Source organism: Seriola aureovittata, chromosome 3, assembly GCF_021018895.1.
Source record: "Seriola aureovittata isolate HTS-2021-v1 ecotype China chromosome 3, ASM2101889v1, whole genome shotgun sequence".
Taxonomy (NCBI): domain Eukaryota; kingdom Metazoa; phylum Chordata; class Actinopteri; order Carangiformes; family Carangidae; genus Seriola; species Seriola aureovittata.
In genome coordinates, this window is record NC_079366.1 from 23,153,057 (window position 1) to 23,175,768 (window position 22,712).

At 39.4% G+C, this 22,712-nt stretch overlaps 2 protein-coding genes across 4 annotated transcripts in view; both read right to left on the bottom strand.

Annotated features, from left to right (window-relative positions):
• Nucleotides 1–3,781: 3,781 nt before the first annotated feature.
• On the bottom strand, nt 3,782–15,452 carry tmem192 (transmembrane protein 192). The gene is made up of 6 exons (XM_056371312.1): nt 15,291–15,452; nt 14,215–14,367; nt 13,662–13,923; nt 13,438–13,560; nt 5,879–5,984; nt 3,782–4,521 (listed from the first exon to the last, which is right to left on the bottom strand). The coding sequence occupies exons 1-6, from the start codon at nt 15,318–15,320 to the stop codon at nt 4,407–4,409; spliced, it is 789 nt and encodes a 262-aa protein (XP_056227287.1). The 5' UTR covers nt 15,321–15,452; the 3' UTR covers nt 3,782–4,406.
• Nucleotides 15,453–15,993: 541 nt separating this feature from the next.
• LOC130166342 (LIM and calponin homology domains-containing protein 1-like) overlaps nt 15,994–22,712 on the bottom strand; it is a 29,930-nt gene continuing 23,211 nt past the window's right edge. For 2 of the 3 annotated variants that reach the window (XM_056371896.1, XM_056371895.1), the window contains exons 21-31: nt 21,935–22,453; nt 20,807–20,909; nt 20,612–20,637; nt 20,272–20,385; nt 20,016–20,108; nt 19,712–19,913; nt 19,474–19,573; nt 18,772–18,852; nt 18,549–18,657; nt 18,178–18,280; nt 15,994–17,424 (exon numbers count right to left, since the gene is read on the bottom strand). In XM_056371896.1, coding sequence (XP_056227871.1) covers nt 17,399–17,424; nt 18,178–18,280; nt 18,549–18,657; nt 18,772–18,852; nt 19,474–19,573; nt 19,712–19,913; nt 20,016–20,108; nt 20,272–20,385; nt 20,612–20,637; nt 20,807–20,909; nt 21,935–22,453 — 1,476 coding nt within the window. In that variant the 3' untranslated portion in view covers nt 15,994–17,398. The remainder of the gene's footprint in view (nt 17,425–18,177; nt 18,281–18,548; nt 18,658–18,771; nt 18,853–19,473; nt 19,574–19,711; nt 19,914–20,015; nt 20,109–20,271; nt 20,386–20,611; nt 20,638–20,806; nt 20,910–21,934; nt 22,454–22,712) is intronic. The other variant, XM_056371897.1, reaches the window with a different exon arrangement.

The following is a 22,712-nucleotide window of genomic DNA, read 5'->3' on the forward strand; positions in this document are numbered from 1 at the left end:
GACACAGAGACAATCACACTCTCACTGGACACACAAACACTCTGGACACTCACATTCCTCAGGGACATACTGATTATCCTGAGAAAAGAGGTACTTCTGTGTACTGGACTCTCCCTGTGGTGGGCCATCTGGACTGAAAGAGAGAACAAAAACAGAACTGAACCACACTGAGCATCACCAGTCCAGCACTGAGGCAGAGGGACTTTTGGAAAATTTCTCATTAACTAAGCTCTTGTGAAGTTAAGTAAAACCAAGCCATGAGGATCTTCAACTTGCTCTACCTGCTGGTGCTGCTTGCAGCTGTTGTAGCACCAATCTACTCTGCCAGACCAGGTAAGCATCCCCAAACGTTACCGTCCAGATTTCCTGAATGGCCGCCAGGTGTCCTTTAAAATGCGTCAGGATATAACAAATATAGTCAACAGTTTTAACAGCGTTGTAAAATCAATGCATAACAAACGTTACTTCTTGCTAGCTTAACTAACGGTAGTTAATTCTCATTGGTAAAACAGCTTAACAAAATGCGTCATAGCTTAAACTTCCTGCAAACTTAAAGTTAAAGTAAAGTTACTTTTATTACTGCATATACTTTTGTCTGTGATAATGGTAAAGGCATCACAAAACTTAACCGTCCAGCTTTCCAAAATGAACAGCAGGTGTTCATTAAAATCGGCTAGCTGGTTGACCGTTTTAGCTTAAAATGCGGGTAACCATAGCAACAGTATTTGCTAATTTAACTAGCTTAACTCGCTGGTGAAAGAGGCATAGGTTAAACAAATGGTTAAAAATTACAGACTTTTATTAATTTTTCCTTAAAATCGGGAAAAAAAACAAAAAAAACACCGTTAGCCGCCTTTAAAAAGGTATATTAGCTAAGCTACCCAAGCCTAGAGCTGCAGACCAAAATAAACCAACAACCAAAAAAGAGACTGTAATGCAACAAACATATAACATGGTTAAATAGCAAATTAATGATTCATTTCTATATATGTATCTGTTAAAACAACATGGCTAGCAATGGGGTCAATTTTAACTTGTGGAATGTTTAGGATTTAAATAAAGCTCAACTTAAATATTCGCCTTTTCAATACTTTTTGTAAACGCAGAATCTGCCGAGCTATGAGCAAACTCACTCTAAAAACGTGAACAGCATGCTCTGTCTGGCGTAGCAGGTGCGCCTTTTTGCGCAAATCAGGACTCCTCGGCCTTGCGGCGGAGACAAACTGCTGTAGAAATCGCTGGGGCTTTGGGCTTGAGGTCGTGATTAGGTTCATGTGACGATGGAGAGGAGAGGATGAAGGGAGGAAGAGGGGAGGGGACAGGAGCGCAGCGCCGCCGGGGATCGCACAGCGGCCCTAGTGACTCCTTTTGTCCCCGGCTGGAAGGCACTGCGGCGTGCTTTTGTTAATCACGGTGTTAAAACGCCATGCAAATACTCGAGCTTTATTAACATGACATGGAGTAGCAGTGCCAAGTGTAAAGAAGCCTACCTTCAGGCGTGGGGAGCAGTTTCTTGCGGAGGTACTCAGAGGGAGCGGTGGGGGGAGAGGGAGTCATAAAGTCATCTGGCAGTTTATCTCTTCCTGGGCTTGGCTGGCAGCCTGTGAACCGCGGGAGTCAAATCGGATTTATTAGGGACGTTTAAAAATAATCATGTGTTAGGTCTGTGTGTCCCGGTTTATGAGAAGGGGGTCGCCCTGCTGTTGGTAAATGGATCCAAACAATAAAACTCGTGAAAGTAGGCCTTTCCATAATCAGGAGAGGAGAAGCTGAGTCATAACGGGCATTGTTAGTGTCAAAATTATCCTTACTTGTAAAATGGTGACTGAGGGAGATGTAGTTTTATCTTTTTTGGTGATAAAAAGTCCAGGCTGAGTTTACTATCCTCCACTTGGGATTAATTAGGTCTGTCCATCGATATGCAGGGGTCCAGCTGCAGGCATAAATCTTACTTAAAATGACTTTTGCACCTAAAATAACACTTGATAAGCAGTTAATTTAACTGCCAGCAGTCCACTTTAGCTACTTACTTAATACCTAAATACCTAAAAAACCTAATATATTTGTAGTCTACACCATGGTATAACAGCCTGCTCATCCAGTGGTTTAATTCAGTATATTTTAATTAAAACATCTCTCTTTTCAGATTTCCTGAACCTAAGGAGAAAATACCACAGACACCACTGCCCACACAGGCGCTGTCTGCCTCTCCACTCCAGAGTACCCTTCCCCTAAGGTAAGACGTGCACTCACACATACATACATACATACATGTGTTTCTACGTAAAAAGAGGTTATGAGCTGAGCTTTTAGATACAAGGAACACAACCAGGTTACAGAGTTGGCAAGTGGCAGTTAAGGAGGTGTGTGTGATTAGTGGCAGAGGTGTGTATTCACGCAGAACAGGAGTGCAGGGGGAAAAGGCTCAGACATAAATCTCACTAACGATGAAGAGGAAGGCTTTAGTGTTATGAGGAGTTTGTGGGGAGGGGGTTGTTCAACTTGAATTTTTTACTCTTGTACATGCACATTTACTGAGCACCTCTTAGCTGGACACTAAATGTTGTTTTTCCATTACAGGTAGAAGCACAAGAAGGAGAGTGACCTGAGGAGGGTAATATGAATCTGAAGCGACTGCAGTGTGTGGTACAAACACCATGGATGGATCCCAGTGCCAAGACATGGACTCAAGTGGAGGAAAACTATAGGACAACATGAAAATGCCATCCAAAGACTATGTATATACTATGTATATGTAGCTCTTCACATATACACAACCGGCAGAAGAGCAACAAGCAACTTCAGCTTGTGCATGACTGAAAACGTGAAAAAAATATGACTAACCATGAGCGTGTTGTTGTATGGCAGTTTGGTGGGTCTCTCCAGTTACAAGCACCTTCCCTCTTCATCTTTAAAAGCCAATACTTTACCAGTCAAAGACAAGGGAGAAGGAGCCACAGCATCATAGACCTTTAAATAATTTACACACTCCACTGAAAAGCTACGGACCAAAGAGTTGGAAACATTTGAGTGACTGCAGCTACGATGAACAGCACCCTCATAGTATTCCTAAAAAAGTGTTTATAATGCATGTACGCACTTCAAATGTTTATTGAATTACATTTTAAACGTTTTAATAAAAAAATGTATAAATGTCCTTTTTGAGATTCTATTTGTGTGTGCGTTTAAGTAACAACTGACTATAGGTCCAAATAAATGTGGTGGCTTTGAGGATAACAATTAATAGTTATTGTTAAGACTAAGTTTTTAAGCCAGACTTCATTTAAATTTGGGATAGTTTTAGTAAGAATATAGTAAAAAAAAAATCTCTCTGTATGTATAATCTAAAAGCCCCAGGTCAAACACTGATCGTGATACCTGTAGTACTCTGGATAACTCCCAGCAGAAGTCACATGGGAAAGAAGTCGTAAATGCTGCGCTCCCTGTGGAGTTACGGACGCCAGAACATAAAGGAATCACAATGGGGAACAAACACCAAGGGCTCAAATGACGACCTCGATATTTCGTTAACACAGATTCCCGTGACTGTTGAAATTTAACACAGAAAAGGTGAGGTGGGAAAAGGCATTCACACCAGTTTACGTTGACACTGCAGCGTTTCTATTGTTTGGGCTCTTTCTTTTAGCTCTTGCAGTACATTATACAAGACAAACACTTTTTAAAACACAAAACAATAGCCACTTACTTGGGTTTCACTGAAGTATTGTGTCAATTCTCATTCTGAAAAAGCTTTAAACATAAATGAAATAAACAAAACATGAGAATATTAAAGATTTATTGGAAGCGGATCACAAATACGCAAAGTAACTGACTGAAAAAAACTCACCAATAATGCATTTACACAAACATTACACATATTTACAAAAATAACACTTAGAGACATTTTACAGTGTTATTTGATCTCTTTCTCTAGTTTGGCCCTGAACAGTGATAACCCCCCTCTTGTATCTCCTCCTCTTTCAGTCCCTCCTTAGTGCAGATGATCTCTAAAATAATTTCACCTCCTCCGTTGCTCTCACAGTAACAGAAGCGGCAGCATACACGGGTCACCGGGGGTCATAAAAGAGCGATAAAAACCCCTCACCTCTGATCTGTGACCCATTACTCCTCCTCCCACTTCTCTTCTTTAACTGTCCTCCACTTTCAGCTCACCTCCTCCTGCGTTATCTGTCCATCTCAGGTGAGATGCCCTCCTGTCTCAGTCAGTGCATACAGGTGCATTTGCTTACTTTAGGTTTTCATCCAGTGTTTGTCGTGGCTTTGCTCCTTTCTTTTAAAGAGATCCCCTCTCGGAGTGTTAAAATGATCAGGCTCTTTCCCCACAGCGCTGTCTTCTCCAGAGAGGGTGTCGGCTGGCTCACAGGAAGGAGGAGGCCTGGCTGTGGTCAGTGCTGAGCAGTGAGGTTGAGCAGCCTCTTGCTCAGTAAGGTGTTGTGCTGTTTCAGGTACTCTATCAGGTCGGCCTGCCTCTCCACCACCTCCTCCAGACAAGAGCCCTCTCTGTCACACACAGAAATGGCACATACACCCTGTTTAGACAGGAATCTGTAATATTGCTGACTTCATCTATCTGCTTAAAGATAAGTCTGGTGATATTATATATTTTTCTTTACTTTCCACAAAAGTATTACTAAGTACATTAAATATTTCCTGTCCAAAGCCTGATAAGCTTATTCATCTATGCCACAGAGCTTTATAGCTGACCAAAAACTATTAAAAACACACATCAATGGTAAATGGACATGTTGTATTTTACCTTTAAGACATTTAAGAACATGAGAAGTTGTACTGAAATATAATGTCTATCTCTTTAAAAAAAAAAAACATGGGATATTTATGTGAAAATAATGAGGGAACTGTCATATCTCAGTCTGGATAAAATCGAGGACAATGCACCTCAAAGCCAATAAAAGAAATGTACACTCTACTTGTTTGTTTATCCCCCTTTCCTTTGCGAAATATATAAAAAACCCAAAACACATCAATCAGCCATACTGTTATATGAATATGGGCACTGTGTGGACAATCCCACATACACCGTCCTGCTGCTCTAAATATTGACGTGGAAATCTATGGTGAGAAATAAATCCCAACAAATGCACTACTTTACTCCTGCTTTCCCGCCTATTTTCAACCATGTTGCCTCTCTTTAAAAGTACCTGTTTTCGAAGATTGGCATCTTTAGTAGTAATGAACTTACTAATGCATTGTTGGTTTTGGTCTTTTCAGGGGATTTCTTAACAATAACAAAAAATGTAATTCCTTTTTTGCCTTCAAATGGCTCCATTCAAACACAACAGGACCATTATGAATAGAACTACATTGGTGCAATATTCAGCATCTGTTAAACAAGAGGGAGTGATGATAGAGCTGGAGAACAGAAATGAGGTTGAGAATAACAATATAGAGAAAGAAAGGTGTTCTCAGTTTTCTCACAGGCTGCATCAGTGGTGGATTTCACAACTTATTTTACAGTTGAAAAGCATGAGGGATTCTCACGTCTCACTTCTGGATCCACTAACTTATTGCCATCAGTTAAGTTTCATAGTTTATTAGACATGATATAGAATAGCCATATTTTATATGGCTCAACAGGACTCGTACCACTGAACAAAAAACACAAAGTGAGGGGAAAAATGAATGAAGACATATTTTTTGAGATGAATCCATAACAACTTCAAATTGGCTCAATCAAAGTATTTCTTAGTTTATTAAATACATTTTATTTTCTTCATGCATAAGAGATGAAGCACTACATTTAATATCTGCCTCATTTATATAACATGGTGCATGTGTCTGAAAGGAACTGGAGAGAGACAGGTGTGTGTGTGTGTGTGGCTGAGTGAAATCCATCTACCTGAAGCCGGTCTCAGTTGGCAGACTCGTGACACTGTAGGTGTGCGAACACTCTTCTTGGCTCACATCTGGTGCAGCTTTCTCCCTATTGAACCGCATCACCTTGACTAGAAATGGACAGAAAACATGTTCAGTCAGTTGGACATGAGAACACAGAGACATTAATGAGCAGTGAGAGCTTTTCCTACAAACGGTAATCAGGTGAGAAAAAGCAAACATTCGTTTTTTTGTGGTTTTTTTTACTGTTTTCAATCCCTCTCCCTCTCCTAAACACACACAGGCTGTTATATCCTGCACTTAGTCCTTATGGGCTGTCATATCCTGCACTCAAACCTCTAATTCTCACACCCTAAACATACACCTTTACACAAGGGGTGGGGTTAACAGCAAGGTGTGAGTGTGGAGGATACAGTAGCAGTAAGAGGAGCCAGGGCCAAAATATGGGATGAATATTGGTGCTGTTTGCAAGGAGATAAGGCTGTGGTATGTATGAGTATGGAGTGGAGTGAGTGAGGAAGGGCTGAGGGAGGAGCTGGCTGAGTATTGATAAGACTGGGTGTCATTAGCCAGAGGAAATTGTCAGGGAGGTTCTAAAGAGCACTATCTTTGCTTTGCTACAGTGCAGCATCTCAGTATCCACACTCACACTCAATCCAAAGAAATACTGCACATTCCTGCATAATGAGGCCCTGAAACAACTGTGTGTGTATATGTGTGTGTGTGTGTGTGTGTGTGTGTGTGTGTGTGTGTGTGTGTGTGTGTGTGTGTCAATAAAGAAATAGAAAGCAAGTATGTGTGAGAGAAAGACATTCCAAAGAGGCAGAGAAATGAGTGTGGTGGAGAGAAGAATAGTGATGATGAGCCTGCGTTTGCTGAGTGTTTGTGCAGAGAACGACGACGACGCACAGAGGCAAATTGGTGTCAAATATTTACAGTCAGTACCACCAAGGCAGAATCTGGATTACAGTTCCTCAGATTTCCATACGTTAAAAGTCTTTTCAATAAAGGACACAAGTGGACAAATATTTAGAGAGAGAGAGAGAGAGAGAGAGAGAGAGAGAATAACCAGGTTCAAGTAATATTTTGATAAAATCAGTTACATTCACACTGACCATTCATTTTACCCAATAGCTTTATACGACTTTATATTCTTAATATATATATATATATATATATATATATATATATTGGGTTAGTAAATGTTTAAGAAGTATGTTTTGCAGCCTGTGAGCATTTTTTTTTAGCTCCACAAAATAATGGCTTTGCAATTACATTTATAATTTACTAAAATAGATTTACTTTGATTACCTACCATCATTGACAATGGGGCTGTTTGTCCATTGCTTTGCATGCATTTCACTCCATTCACTTTGTAGCTTATGAGCATAAACAAGCAAAAAAGAACCAATAAACTGTGAAGTGACGCTGTGTCAACCAATATTGTTCTGTGTATTTTTACTGGCTGACATTTCAGAAACAAACTCTTATCTTATCAATCTTATTTTTTCATGGGTATATTATTATATTTAAACCTGCTGCAGTGAATTTATAGAATATCATTATTTTAAAGTTTCTTTAACTTCCTAAATTTTAGTATCATTCAAGAATACTGACACTTTAAACTATTTGAATTTGAACAGTTTTATTATATTTGAGATTTGGTAAGAGGAGTGCATTTATTTATAGTGAAACTTTATCTAAATTTCATTAATTTAATTACATACCTGTTATATTTCCACATAATAATGCCACTTATTTGCATGATGTGAATTTAGATTTAGTATTTCCTTTTCTATATCTTGATCACATCTTCTGTTGCTAGGTCTGATGCTGCAGTAAATGTCTCTTACTTAAGCTGATATGAATGCATAGGTGTGTTTTTAACTTTATTTTTGCTGGCATTATCATTTGTCTCTGTTGCATCTTAGTCTCAGTCTCTTAATTAACAAATTGTGTGTACATGCCACAGTAATTTGTGAGATTGACGAATGTAATATTGGACTGTTGTGTCGTGTAATGTTCAATGTTGCATGTCTGTTAGTCAGGTTGTGTTTACTCTGTTTATAACCACAGGTTCATTAACATAGCTTGCTATAGTTTACGTAACAAATACAAGTACAATGAGGTAGCGCGCGCACAGAAAAAGGGGAAGTGTTTCGATGAGGTCAGTGCAGATGTTCAGAAATTCCTTAAATTAGGTTGTCTGTGAAGTTCAGTGTATTACAGCAGGGGGCAAAAAAACAGATAGAGATACCGGGATGGATGGATGGACAGATGGATGGATGGACGGAGCAGTGTAAAGGAAGTGACACATTTCACACGTCCCTGTTAGAGACTCTCACACTGCTGGACAGACAGTGCTCAGACCTGGTCTACTCAGATCTGACAAGCTTCAATCACCCATCCAGAGGTGCACATTTCCAGGTGATAACAGTGAAGCTGCAGAGGTGCTAACAGCTGATGGTCGCACACACAGTGCTAACAACTATGCAGTGCCTGTGCCCAACAGTGCCTGTGATGAAAATCAAAGAAATTGGAAGGAAATGGATCCCAACGACCACAGCGACTGATATTCAGTTTTGAATAGAGCAGTGTAAATCACCTTTTACTTCAAAGTAGTATGCAAGTCGAAAGTCAACTGGAAAATAAGCCCTGCTCAAGAAACATTTCATGTGTCTGAGCTGTATATGTGGGAGAAGATTCAAAAACTTGCTTCAAGATCGAACCCGATGAGATGCTCAAGCTTCTCCTCAGACTAATTAGACGTATATTCCTCAATGAGCGAAAACAACTTTATAAATTCTAAACCATATAGATGACAAAAGACCTACCACCTGAGTGTGGATGCTAAATTAAGAAAATCATTAATAACTTATTTGTCCACAGTTACAGTTTTGGTACTTTCAGAGCATAATAAGAAATTAAAGGTGGACTGGCCTTAAATTGGGTCCATGTTACACATTTCAGACTGCAGCAAAAGACACTGGATGAACTGTTTGGGTTGTTGGCACCAAACCTCTGACGCTGACATGGGCTTTATATACGTCTGGCATTGCTCAACTTAAAATGGTTTCTATAGTAACTACAAGCGGATTGATACAGAGTTACTAACTACAGGTTCACAACAGTAAACCTATATCAGTGCTAACTTATCACAGGTGAGTCAGTTGATTCCTTTTCCTCTCACAACTTTTCTAAGAGAGAAAATAACTTAAGAATGCAACTTCTCATAAACTGACAGATTACAGAACATAAATCTGACAAGTTAAACCAGATTCTTGTAGTAGAAGTAGGTATTCTCCAGCTCCCCAACTTAAAAACAATGTCGCAGCAACCTCTAACCGTTACGGAAAAAGTGTGATCAACAACGGTCAGGTATTTATGATCAATACTATGGAATGAATGTTTGAACACTGAACTTGTACTCTGTACTTTAACACAGTACATGGGGTTTGTGCGTGACAGGGTTATACTGTAGGTATCTGTATCAGTGTGTGTGTGTGTGTGTGTGTGTGTGTGTGTGTGTGTGTGTGTGTGTGTGTGTGTGTGTCTGTGTGATGTGTGTCGACCCTGTGCCCTGCAGTGCTTACACCGAGTTCTGACCAGGCAGAGGGGAGAGATGTATTCTAAGTTTAGCCTTTGAAGGCCAAGGCATGGCTTTGATGTGCAAGGGGGTCTATAGAGGAGAGTGTATTCATGTTAAAATGAGAGGCAGAAACATACAGAAAACCTCAAAGACACACACACACACACACAAACACACACACACACACACACACACTTACAATCAGTATGCACTTCAAAGAGAAGTTGAACGAGGCCTTCCTGTATGGACTTCATAGCTGCAGGCATTATATCTCTCCCTCACTGTCATCTCTACAAAGAGACTTTATCTTTTCTCTTCGTGATCTCCCTGGTGTCAACTTGACTCTGCCTCAGTCGGAGCGTGTGTGTGTGAGTGAGTTTGCGTTTGCGGTTTAAAAAGGTTTGCGCTGCAAGGCGTCGCTCAGTTTGCGTCGTGCCTGACTGCACTGATCTGAGCAGGAATGCGACGGGTGAACGGAGATACCCCCGTCACACACTGGCTCACCCTCACTGTAAACACAGGGACAATGTGTGTGAGTGTGTGTGTGAGTGCGTGTGTCTCCTTGTGTTTGGGTGGAGTGGGCTCAGAGCTACCCTTTGGCTAGGTTAAATCCTAATGCCTCTTATCTTCTCTCCTTGCCTCTGCGGTATCTCCATCTCCAATCTGTGCCCTTCAGCAGCCAAACACACCTTTAATATGGATTTCCTTTCAATACACATTCTTCAATATCAATATCCTCTGATAGAGCATCTTTAACAGCAGTTTTCCTTTACACACTGACAGGAAGGCCGCTGCAGCCCTCACCAAACATTCTGGACAACATACCAACATTTACTGTTTATGTATCATGTTTATCACTGTGTTAACATGCCATAGTTTTTTTAAAACACTGAAAAGTTAATTTGTTGTCTAAATAAAAAAAAAAAAAAACATAATTATTAAATAATTAACGTCAGATTTGTCACAATCTGGAACCCCAGTTGTTTAGAAGTTAAGACGCCAGCTCTGCACCACTATTCCCCAGCTCGAGTCCAACCAGCGACCTTTGCTGCATCTCTCTCACTCATTTGCTGTCGTCTCTTTACTGTCTATAATAAAAGGCATAAAAATGACCCAAAAATACCTAAAGATTTGTCTGAATGATTTCTGAAATACCCATACTAATGTTGGGCTAGATATTGTACCTACCACTGACCATATGATACCCAAGTTTTAATTTGATTATTTTGAGGAACTTAAACATGCATTTTTTCAAACTTTATTCTTTATCTAACGAAATCGTCCAAGCTTCTCAAATGTATCTTGTCCTAAAACAAAGCAGCAGTAAAATATCATCTAAAATTTGCAGTTTTGGTTCGTGTCAGTTTTGGATTTTCAGCTCTACAGAGTGATTTCAGTCTGTACTCAAATTGTGCTGACTGAGGTTTCATGCCCCTAATCTGAAGTTTAGGGGCAGCCTAATGATGATGGACATCGAATAGAAAACTGGGAATTTCAAGTGATTTTCTCATAGATTTTTCCTAAATAGGTAAATATTGATATCAGACAAAGGTCATGATTTTTAGTTTAATATTTTACAGCCCTAATATTGAAGAACTTACCAGTGAAGCAGAAAGCTGTCTCCTTTCTGTTTTTTAAGTTCACAATGCTTTTGCGAGGCAAGTGCACCACTCCCTTAAATTTGGTGGATGTACAATTTCTAAGGAAGTTTTTGAGTGAGACTTTAAGTCCCCCTTTTTAGCATTTACAACCAGTTTACAAAAAATAAGAAAAGATTTATAACATACTAGAATGTAGTTGTATGTTGTATGTAAATGTTTATTAATGTTTCTGTCAACAACTATAACTCCTCCATGAGTGAGGGTGGTGTATAAACAGTTAATTAAACACAATATAGTATAGAATACTATAATAATATAGAAAATGCTGTAGAGATGACATTTAATAAGACTTCACTTTTAAGTTATTAAAGATTCAGGTGAGGTCACGTTCAGATTACAGTGATTCAGGATTAAAAAACCTACACAGAATTTAATATAAAACAATAAAAGACATCGAGCTAAATCAAATCAGGGAATGTTCTTTGAAAACCGTTGTAACACAGCAGTGAATTTGGCTGACCCTAATGGATGATATCATGACAACCACAGCCTGAAAAACGTCTCAGCATGTGAGGTGTCACTTGTTTTATCAGAAACATGTGCACAGAGCCCATTGGGGATAATTACAGATATCTCCACCAGAGTATTTCATGATACTGTCCAGTGTCTCTGGGTTTTTTTTATTTGTGCTGGTGGAAGCTCAAATTTCAGAAATATCAGAGCCAGCTGCAAAATAGTTCTCAACTCATAGACTATGTTCGGCTTAGTTATATCAGTTTGTCATTTTCAGACATTAGTTCACCATTTTGGCACGTTTCAATGAATCCAAACTTCATGCTGTATTTCTACAAAGGTTTTAAATGAAGAAATAATTGCAAAAAACCCTCAAATTTGATTAACCTATGGCTTTATCGTATTTCCAAGTGCCGTCCAAATACACAAAGAAAATGTATTTCACTGCTTTCCCACATGCTTTTGGGTTATTCATTCTCTCAAATGCTGTGACTTTTTCACAGCAAATGAAGTGAATGGTTATAGCAAATTATTGCAGCCTAAGGCCATTTCAACAAAGCTACCGAAACATTGGACCACATGGAATTAACAACCAGTTGGTTATTGAGCTCTAGGGCAGAGAAGAAACGACAATAGATGTGTAGGTATGGGTATCATCCAGCAAAGTTTGCATGGTGTTTGTATCAGAAGCAAAAACAAAAATCAACAGATCAGCAGACGGGGGGGGGGGGGGGGGGGGGCGCAAAGAGCTGAATGGTTGATTGTCATGCTGTCGAGTCTGAAAAGGGCAGGGCAGGTATTGTGATGCGAATGTGCTCAGATTGAGAGAGGGGGTAGTGTGTGTGTTTGTATGTAATGTAATCTGCAGGGTGTGTCTCTCCATATATCACCACTGATATTACTATCAACATCCATAGAAAAATTGTCTGAGCCTGAATGATGCTGCAACACGCCAAGAAAAGCACTCTGATTATAAACTATTTGATGTGACCTGACTGGACAATGGTCTCACTTGTCAGGCATGAATCATAATCCAAGTAGTGTAAATACCCTACCTTCAAAATGTGGATACATGACATGCTGTGACATTACAAGAGTTATTTAATTAAGTTGCTAAATATGGATCCTGACATTTCTTTTATGCCACTGCTGCCTTCACGTTCTCTACTCTGGGTGCCTGTGTAGCCAGCAGCTACACAGGATGTTTTTTTTTACATTTTGTCTTGTTTTTCATGGCATCTGAGAAACTGAACATAAAGAATTTTGACAGATTTTGTAAAAAAAAAAAAAAAAAAAAGATTCAATGTGATTAATGCTGATCCAGAATGTCAGAGTGGTTTAACTTGTTCGTCTTATCAATAATTTTTAATACATTTTTCTGAGTGGTTTTTTTCTGATTATTAATTTCATGTGAGTGTATTCTGATATAAACTTCACCCAGGTATGCATCTTTTTTACTCAAATGTCAGTGTCTATCTTTTTTAGTGGGTATCTTGGTGCAAGGGGGTGGTAGGCTGGAACTGGGAAATCAGATGGGTGTGTGGATGTGCGTATATATATATATATATATATATATATATATATATATATATATATATATATATATATATATATATATATATATATATATACATTTATATATACATATATATGGATAGGTGGGTGTGTGGCTTGATGAGGTGGGAAAAATTAGGATGCATGTGTAAGACGAGAGTCCATGAATAAGAAAAAAAACAACGCAGTAGAACTTGATTCAACAACATAAAAGTTTGCAGAAATAGTGCTGTTTAAAAATGTCTATTTGCAATCACAGAACGACATTAGTCGACACTAAACAAATAAAAATTGAGATCAGTTTACCTGTGTAATAGAGCTGGTATGGCACTGCCACCAAGAGTTCCAACCCCAGGATGCTGAGCAGCAAGTATGCTTGCACTTCTGGTGATAATCTAGCAGCCAGAACAACCAACAGCAAAACATTCCCTGCAACGCAACAAAGACATATTTCCTGTAGCATTACTGCCACCTTGTGGAGAAAACTGGCCTATACATGAGCAGTAAAGGGGCAACACGTGCAGTTGTACCTGCAGAGTGAATGGAGAGTGGCAGGTGATTCAGTCCCTGTGTCTCTCTGTAGAATCGCAGGTACCCTCTCCTTCTGGCTTGACTGTGATGGTGCTGCATACACCGAGTGAACACCAGCACCAGCACCCACAAACACACCTTCCCGTACACAATGACACTGTCACCTGACACATTATGCAAAACACTCGCACACACCTCTGCCTGGCCAAATTTCAACACACACAACACTGACACACACACTGACAACACAACATACACAATCTGGAAAAAGGAAGAGAGAAGTGGAAGTGAGACAGATGTCTCAGACCAGTTTACACTATGACTATTATTATACACAGAAAATAAAGACAACTTTGAGTAAGTAGATTAAGAGGAAGAATTAGACAAATGCCTTTACGTGTGCTGCCAGATTATCTAAATGGAATGAAATTAAAATTTAAACACATATTTACTCTAGGGCTGCAGCTAATGTTTAAATTTACATTACAGAAAATAAAGGTCAGGTTATTGTGTGTGTTTGTGGGTGTGTATGTTTGTGAGTGCATATCATACATGCAGCAGAGACAGCAGGCTGGCATGGCAGTGTGTTGGTACGGTCTGAAACTGTCTCCTGATGGCAGAGTGGAGGGCGTCAGCGGAGATCAGAGGTCCATCCACCAAAGACTCTTCCTCTACACTCCGTGTCATATCTACTGAGGTGCCAGCCTGCCGAAATGACCACCATATTATTATAGTATACATTTAACAGTAGGCTGTCTTCAAATACAGACAACTGATAATTACAGTTCTTCCACCATTAATTACTTAGTCAATTCAACTGCAAAAATGAATCAATTATTATACAATTCTCTTGCAGAAACCATATATACTATAATTATACACATACTACATATATATATAAATATATATATATATATATATATTAGTACTTTTATAATGCCTAAAATATTAGGTTTTTGTTGACACTGTTATGGAGGTGTAAATCTTAATGTTATAGCAGCGAGGTCATAGTTCGAGGTGTTGCATTATAGTCACAGGTGTTTCTTGCCCCCCTCATGGAGGTTAATAGAGAGGACATAAAAGTTAGAAACACCTCTGAATATAATGTAGTCCCGTACATCATCTCTAACTATGACCTCAGTAATAAACATATAGCTGACATATTTTTGGCATCAATTGATAAAAATTGATCCAATCAATTAGTCAATTCATGGATTAAGTGGAGCAATAAAAACCTGCCAGCTGATCAGTTTATACGATATCTGTGTATGGCTAATCTCTGACTGAAAGAGCTAGAGAAACTGTTTGTTGAGGTTGATCTATAGTCTGCACTGCAATGATCTTCAATAAAAAACCATAACCAAAACAGGAAAACAGCTTAGAAAACCACGAGATAACTGACCGCAAATGTAGGCTTTTAGTACGTGTTAGAGCTGTTTAGGGCTAATGTTCTGTTAATCTGATAACATGTGAAAGATAGCTACATGACAGAAAAACAGATAGCAGTCGTATTTAAGACTTATATTTAGATGTTTTTCAGCTGTCAGATCCAACTAGCTACCGGGCTAACTACCGAACAAACTAAGCGTTGACATTGTAACTCGTTATCTTAAATGTCTTGTACTTACGGCATGAAGCGAGCGTCCCTTTGACTCCATTTTGTTTGGGTATGTCGACGTTTTTGAGGTAAAAGAAACAAATAACAACAAACATTAGCTTACATACTATCAGTATAAGGGGCGGGCAAGCATTTGTAAACTTCCGGTTTCCCTATTTTCTAGTCCCGTTCTCTTTGGTTCCTAGCACAATAGTTCCGGCAGAGCTGCATCATAACAACATAGAGCAGAAAAAATAGAAAGACTTCTACAATGTCATGAAAACTTGTGCAACAGACTTACAATAAATAGACAATAAGCCAGATCTGACAGTTATTGTCTTGAATGACCAATTGATTGTTCAATGTAAAATCTTCACATATTCAGATACCTTTTTTTGTCTGACCAGTTGAGTTTACAAACCAGCTAAAACCAGCAAATATTCACATTTGGGAAGGTGGTAGCAGTGAAATTTTCATACCTTTGCTTTAAAAATTACTTAAACAATCAGTCAATTGTTAGTTACCAGATACAATATTACAATGCATTTTACACAGCAATGCATCAGTAAAAATATCTTACTACTGAAGTATCTGAATACCTCCACCTCCACTATATATAGGTTTATCTATGCTAGGACACTTTTCTGTAAAGTCATAATGTGTTCATCTCTTTAACTGCAAACTTTGGGTTCAGTTTTATTGAAGAGAACTCAAAGAAAAAAACAGACCCAGCATCCCATTTAAAATATTTTATTGATAAACATACACTTGCTATAAAAGACAATGGACTAGGTGCTCTATTCCTCTCAGTGATGAAGACGCTGTGACGTGTCCAGATAGAGGCAATAACACAGAGAGGAATTCAGCTCAGACTCTGGGGAGGCAACACTTGTGATAGAGGCAGACAAGGAGAGATTTTAGGACATTGTGAACTGATATAATATCAGGGGGTAATTAATAGGGAAGCAGCAAATAACTGTGTCATTGGTATAGCTCACGGGAAAAGGTGGAAGAGAACAGACAGTCATCAGGAGCGGCTGATCTATTAACATTTTTTTTGCTGGTATGGAACTGTGCTTCAAGTCAAATCACACTTTGCATACATACCTACATGCATGATTTCATACACACATGCACACACACTCATTACGCACACACACACACACACAATGTGCCAAGACCCAGAGGTCTGTGGGTGGAAATACTCCTGCACATAAAGTACGCTAACCCTCGCATTCATTACATAAGGCACTGATTCAAATGCAGTCAGTCTATGAGAATAAAAGTGGCTAAAACATCTTAAAGGGAAAATATTTAAAAGTCAAAGTATTATTACTTAATATAATGCATTCCCATTCTTGTCAAGTGAAATATAAAGAAAAAGCTTGTGTTAGTTTGCCAGATATCCAAAACTTCAAAACTATCATGATGATGTACAACATACAAGAGGAAAGTTAAAGTTCAACCATTGGGAAGATAACAACCTACATCAAACCTGCACTATCCATCTGAGCAATACTCACAATAACTTATATATGTTCTTCTTTCATGCAAAACTGTAAACACAAAACCCAAAATGAATGACAAAGTATGATGATGAGTAAGGCATTATAATGGTCAAGCTACTTCAAGTTATCCAACCAAAACCAGTTTACAACACACTCAGAGAGTGGAGTCACGTGATCAGTGCAGAAGCAGGGATTAATGAATCAAGATTGTGAAACCATGATGTGTTAAAGACAGTAGTGATTAGCTTGTAGCGTAACATGTTTAGCTTGTGACAGTACAGATTCTTATTTTAGTGTCTTGATTGTGCTAAATATGGATGTGCAAAGGCCTAAACACACTGATTTCTATGTCCATGCTACACATAATAAAAAGAAGTGTTTACATGTGTACAGTTAAGAAGCACATACTACACTGTATGTGCATGTGATGTTGTGCCATTTAGTCCACATGTCAGTCCAGTTCTGCTCTCAGCAACATCCATAAAGCTGTTTGTGAAAAAAAACACGATGATTCTGAAGTTACGAAGAGATTCCAAGAGTGTTCCAGAATGTGAGTCAAGGTTCCAGAATCATTTTCCACCAATCACAGACTACAGCGGTGATGGAGGGGTTCCAGTTCAAATGCAGGTCATCATAGTGTGGTGGGCTGTCCCCTGCCTACACACACGCACACGCACACACACACACACACACACACACACACACACACACACACACACACACACAAAATGACAAGGCATTAACATCTGTGCAACAGTCTTCTCTCATAACTTATTGAAATTATGAATTTCTTTTGTGTCATCGTCTTTTTAATCTGTAATCTTTGTTAGAGATAATGGTGTCAGCCTTTGTGAGCTTCAACTAGAAATGCAACGAATTAAAAAAAATGGGCAGGTTGCATAAGGTCAGTATTATGGCAGTGTTGAGAATGTCTGTCTGATCTTATTCATGTTGGAGCCAGTTCCTCAGACCTTTAAAATAAGGACATTAGTGAGTTGATGTTGTCAGTCCAGTTTACTCTATTAACCCCACTTTTTGAAGGTTAGGGACATTTATATTAATCAGTAAAGTTTAAAATTAGATTAGAGAAGAGGTTAGGGTTAGGCCAATAGAAGCATCAAAAGAAGAGTCTTTAGAAAAGCCAGAAAGCAGTAAATAGTTCCTGTCAGGACTCCAGACGAGGCAGACTGTCAGACAGGTTTTGTGGTTTTGTGGTTTTGTGAATGTCTATAAACTGCAGATGTGAAAACGTGGAGTAAGAAGCTGGTCGACTCTTGCATGCCCTTCTTCTTTTTAAGTATATGAATGTGGTTAACAGGTAACTCTCACGACTAATGTAAGACGGGATATGTGTGTGCCATTGTGCATCAGTCTGTGTGTGTCTTTTTGTATGTATGTGTGCGTTCTCACCCCGAGTTGCAATGTAGCACTCATGACAGCTCAGATGTCCATTACGAATCCTTACGTCAGTCCCTGCAGTGGCGTCACCCAGCTGCCCGCCACACACTCCACACTGACGAGAGAAATACAGTGAACGACGAACATTAATCATAGAAAAGATTGTTGTAGACAACCCCTCATATGGATAAATATGTCACACAAACACAGAAGATGATACATGTACATTCACTATCTTGGAGATGATTGTGATAGTAGTTCACATGTTTTAGCAAATTTTGTACATCTTCAAAAGCTGTATACAGAAGCCAACGCCTGTATAAAGTCAAATAAAGCATAAAGCTTCCCAATTAGTGTGCATTTGTACTAGAATAATACAGTACCTTGAAACACTGTATGTGGAAAAACAGTCCCAGTGTATCAATGATCATGGCAGCTCCTTTTCCCAGAGGCTGAGAACAACCAGAACACAGTCTCTTCCCACTAACACACCTACACAGAGACACAGCAGTGTAAAAATGGACATGAAATCAAATACCAGTCTTAATTTGCCACATTGAAGACGTTCAAAGCTGCAGTTCTGTATGTGTGCATGTGTGTCGTTACCTGCTGGGTGAAGGAGGCTGTGGTGAGGGTAAGGAGGAGGAGGACTGCTGTTTTCCTGTCACAACATCATGCGATCCAGACCTGTGGTCAAAAAAAATGAATTCACTTAACAACTGTATAAATACATTGGAAGAATAAAATAGAGTAGTAAATAAAAGAGCTGCTTCACAAGGGAACATTATTCACTTTGAAAGAGTGACTCAGAAAATATGAGAACATTTTTGTCATCGCTACAGTAGAATAATCCACGGTTCAAACTGTCGCCACATGGACATAAAATACACTCATGCAGCGCTTCCAGCCATTTCTCCTCTGTTAAAATCTTGGCATTCAATAAGAAAAGATGGCTAACACTTTATAATACAGGTAGAAAATACATAAGGAAAGCATGTATTTAATGTATGAATTGATGCAGGATGTATCATGGATTCCTGTTGCTCATCACTGAGAAGTGGCCAAGTCACTTTGATTTTATGTGATCAGTTAAGTCTTAATGGATCATCAGCTAATGGATTTTAACCCACAGTTACTTCCTACATTACTTTATATGTGACCAAATTAGCTGGAACTCAGTTAAATAGAAAAAGGGCATTTCAGACCCATTCATATGATCAACCTCTCTCGGAGCTGGATAGCATCTTTTCTTCTGTGTTACCAATATGTGAAAAACAGAAAGGCAACAACAACAAAATCCTGGCATACCTTTTAACAACATGTGCCTGGTTTAGTTGAGGGTTGCGGTCTAAAGATGCTGTCTTCCACAGTTCCTGTTTCTTTGAAGACTCACCATCACATACAGAATCTGCAAAAACACATTGTGAAAAAAAACTTAATCACAGAAACTCTGAGGAATACATGTTTGAACTTGACTGACTGAGCTTGGCACAAACACATGTGGACAACGGCTGCAAATTGGTGCGTATTTCTATATGAATCTCACCCTGGAAAAAATGCAGCTTTGATTCATGCTGATCTTCGTTTCCTGTGGAGATGCTTTGGCTGTTTTTCTGCAGGGCAACATCTGTCTGCTCTGTCTTGTTGCTTTCTGGAGCTGATGAAGTCGTGTCTGTGTGACCAGACTGCTGGTTCAACAAACTGGTGGGATTGAGGGGTGTTACAGTCTCCTCCAGAATCCGTCTCTCCTGGAAGAAGGACAGACAAAATAAACACAAAGAGGAAGATATAAAACAAACAAAACCAGGAAACTGTGTTTTATTTAAGTGCGTCACTCTGTGTGTTTGTACCTCTTCATTGTGCTTTCGCTCCTCCTCCTCCACCTCTAGCTGTGCTTTTTCCCACTCCTTCTTCAGCTTCTCCTGTTCTCTCTGGTATTGCTCCTGCAGAGAAACACTGTACACATTAACTACTGCACATAAACACACACATGACAAGCATCTAAACACATATACATACATACAAACATCCAAAAGAGCCTGTGTCTTCAGTTATCTGCTAAACATTCCCAGGGCCATGCACGTACACACCATTTCACCAGTGTACCTGTAGGAGGCGCTCCTGCTCCTGTTGCCACCTTTCCTGGCGTTTACGCTCCTCATTGGGGTCCCAGACCCAGTGATTAACACGTTTAGCCAAGTTCAACATGGGGGTCTCAATCTAACCAGACCCGACCAACAAGGGCACACACACACACACACACACACACGCACGCACACACACACACAGATACATGTATACGGACCAAAAGGACAGAAAGAGAGGAAAGGTGAGAGGACAAGTATGACTACAGCGACTGCTGGAGACGAAGGGTCAGGACAGGGTCAAATTTAAGAATGAAGGAGAAACAGAAAAAAACAAACTGGAACTGCCCTGAGATACTCACAGTCACACTGCTCTCCTCAAGGCCCTCTGTGGAAGAGAAAGACAAAATAACATCCACATCTGCTAAAAGAAATAGTACAGACATCAGCAGGGAAAATTAAACGATACTTGTTTGAAATTTACAAGAGTATAAACTATAATTCTTTAAATTATAAGTGACTGAAAAGCGAGCCTCTCTGGGGTAAAGCAGTGTTACCTGTGACAGTGGGAGAATATTCTTGCATGCTGCTGGGTGATGGAGCCGACTGAGCCTTTTTTTCCTGCACTGGTGTCCCAAACAAACCTGTGGTACCATTGACCTGAAAGTTGAATATTCAGCTAAATTAATAAAACATTTACTGGAAGCCAGCAAACTGGAACTAAATCTGTGTTTGTTCTGTTTCTACGTATATATATTTTCTGAAATATTTAATGGACCATACTGGCAGTTTTGGACATTGTAACAAATTTTGTGAAAATTACATAATACGTAAATATCTGCTCAACATTTTTTTTAAATAAAGCACAAGATTTTGTTTTTGATGTGTTTTTCCTCAAGCAGTCACTTGTTTCAGTTCATGTAAATGCAATATTTAAATCAACCCGAAGAGACTCGAAACTAGCTTTACATACGCCATCAATCACAGTGAACAACTGAGGAGTGTTTCAGTTCAGGCTCATGTCTGTCCACTATTCTTTAATTGTTTTTTTTTTAATTGCCTATTGCAGTGTTTTATGTCTGTGAATTCCCTGTTGCATTTGTTATTTTTAGACGCACTGTGCACAAAAGGCAAATTTCCCAATAGGGACATTAGGTATATTTGTATTATCACTTTGTGGTAATGTAGATTAAGAATGAATGAACTCCAACACTCCAGGACCATAGTCAGCTGCTGAACTGAAATTCATCATATCCCTTTAATAATGTCCATGTTTGTGCATGGTTCACCTCAAGGGTTTAATTTTCTCCAATGCAGCACATGAATACAATGAACTGACGATGTCTCAGGTGTAAAAGGTTTCCATAAAAGCTTAAATGCTCCCAGATGGAAGAGTCATGAAAACAATTCCCACTTTCTTCTGTATTTCTATGCAGACAGTAAACAACCATTGTGCACCTGGAGCACCTCTCTCAAGATAGACTGAAGTTTCTGCAAGTGGATTTTAAAGTGCACACATCAGACCTGCAACAAGTGTCTGCCTGGAAGGGAAAACACCTATTCAACAATCTCCAAAAACAATGGTAGCCTTTTGATAGTGGTCAGTAGGAATGTAAAGTATGTACAATTTGTAGGAAATGGGTTAAACCAAAAGAAACACAGGTACACATCACTTGTAGTATTACCTGTCCATTGCTTTGGATATCCGAGGGATGAGGCTCCACCAGAGTCTGCGTGAGCTCTGTAACAATAGTTGTTGTGATGATACAGTTTCGGCCTCCAATCAAGGAGCTGATGGCAGAGCCTGAGGAGAGGGTTGAGTTCTCTGTCTGCAGAGGTGGTGGATGCTCTGTCGTCTCCTGCCGTTTCACCATCGCCTCAGGGGGAACATCTTTCTCCGTCTGTTTGGAGGTAATGTCTTTGTCCGTCTGTTTGGGGGTAATGTCTTCGTCCGTCTGTTTGGAGGTAATGTCTTTGTCCGTCTGTTTGGGGGTAATGTCTTTGTCCGTCTGTTTGGAGGTAATGTCTTTGTCCGTCTGTTTGGGGGTAATGTCTTTGTCCGTCTGTTTGGGGGTAATGTCTTTGTCCGTCTGTTTGGGGCTCACGTCTTTAATCTCCTGTGGCAAGAGCTGAGGGGGGGCAGGTGTAGTGGAAACAGGTAAATCCTCTGTCACCTCTCCATTCACTCGCACCAATCCATCCATCTGAGTGGGACACATACACAAAGATCACGATCACAAGGATAGTCTGGGACTAATATGCAAGTTCTGTACAGTATTTGTATGGTATCCAATATAAAAGGAAGTGGATCAGAGGTTCGACCTTGAATTAGTTCTGGTCAGTAGAGAAACGGTCACTTTAAATATTTGAATCACAACATGTTGGTCAGTAAGGTGAGCACTCCTTCTCAAGGCTCAGAGATCATTTCTGCTTTTTGATAGAAATTGATACTGACAGAGCTAA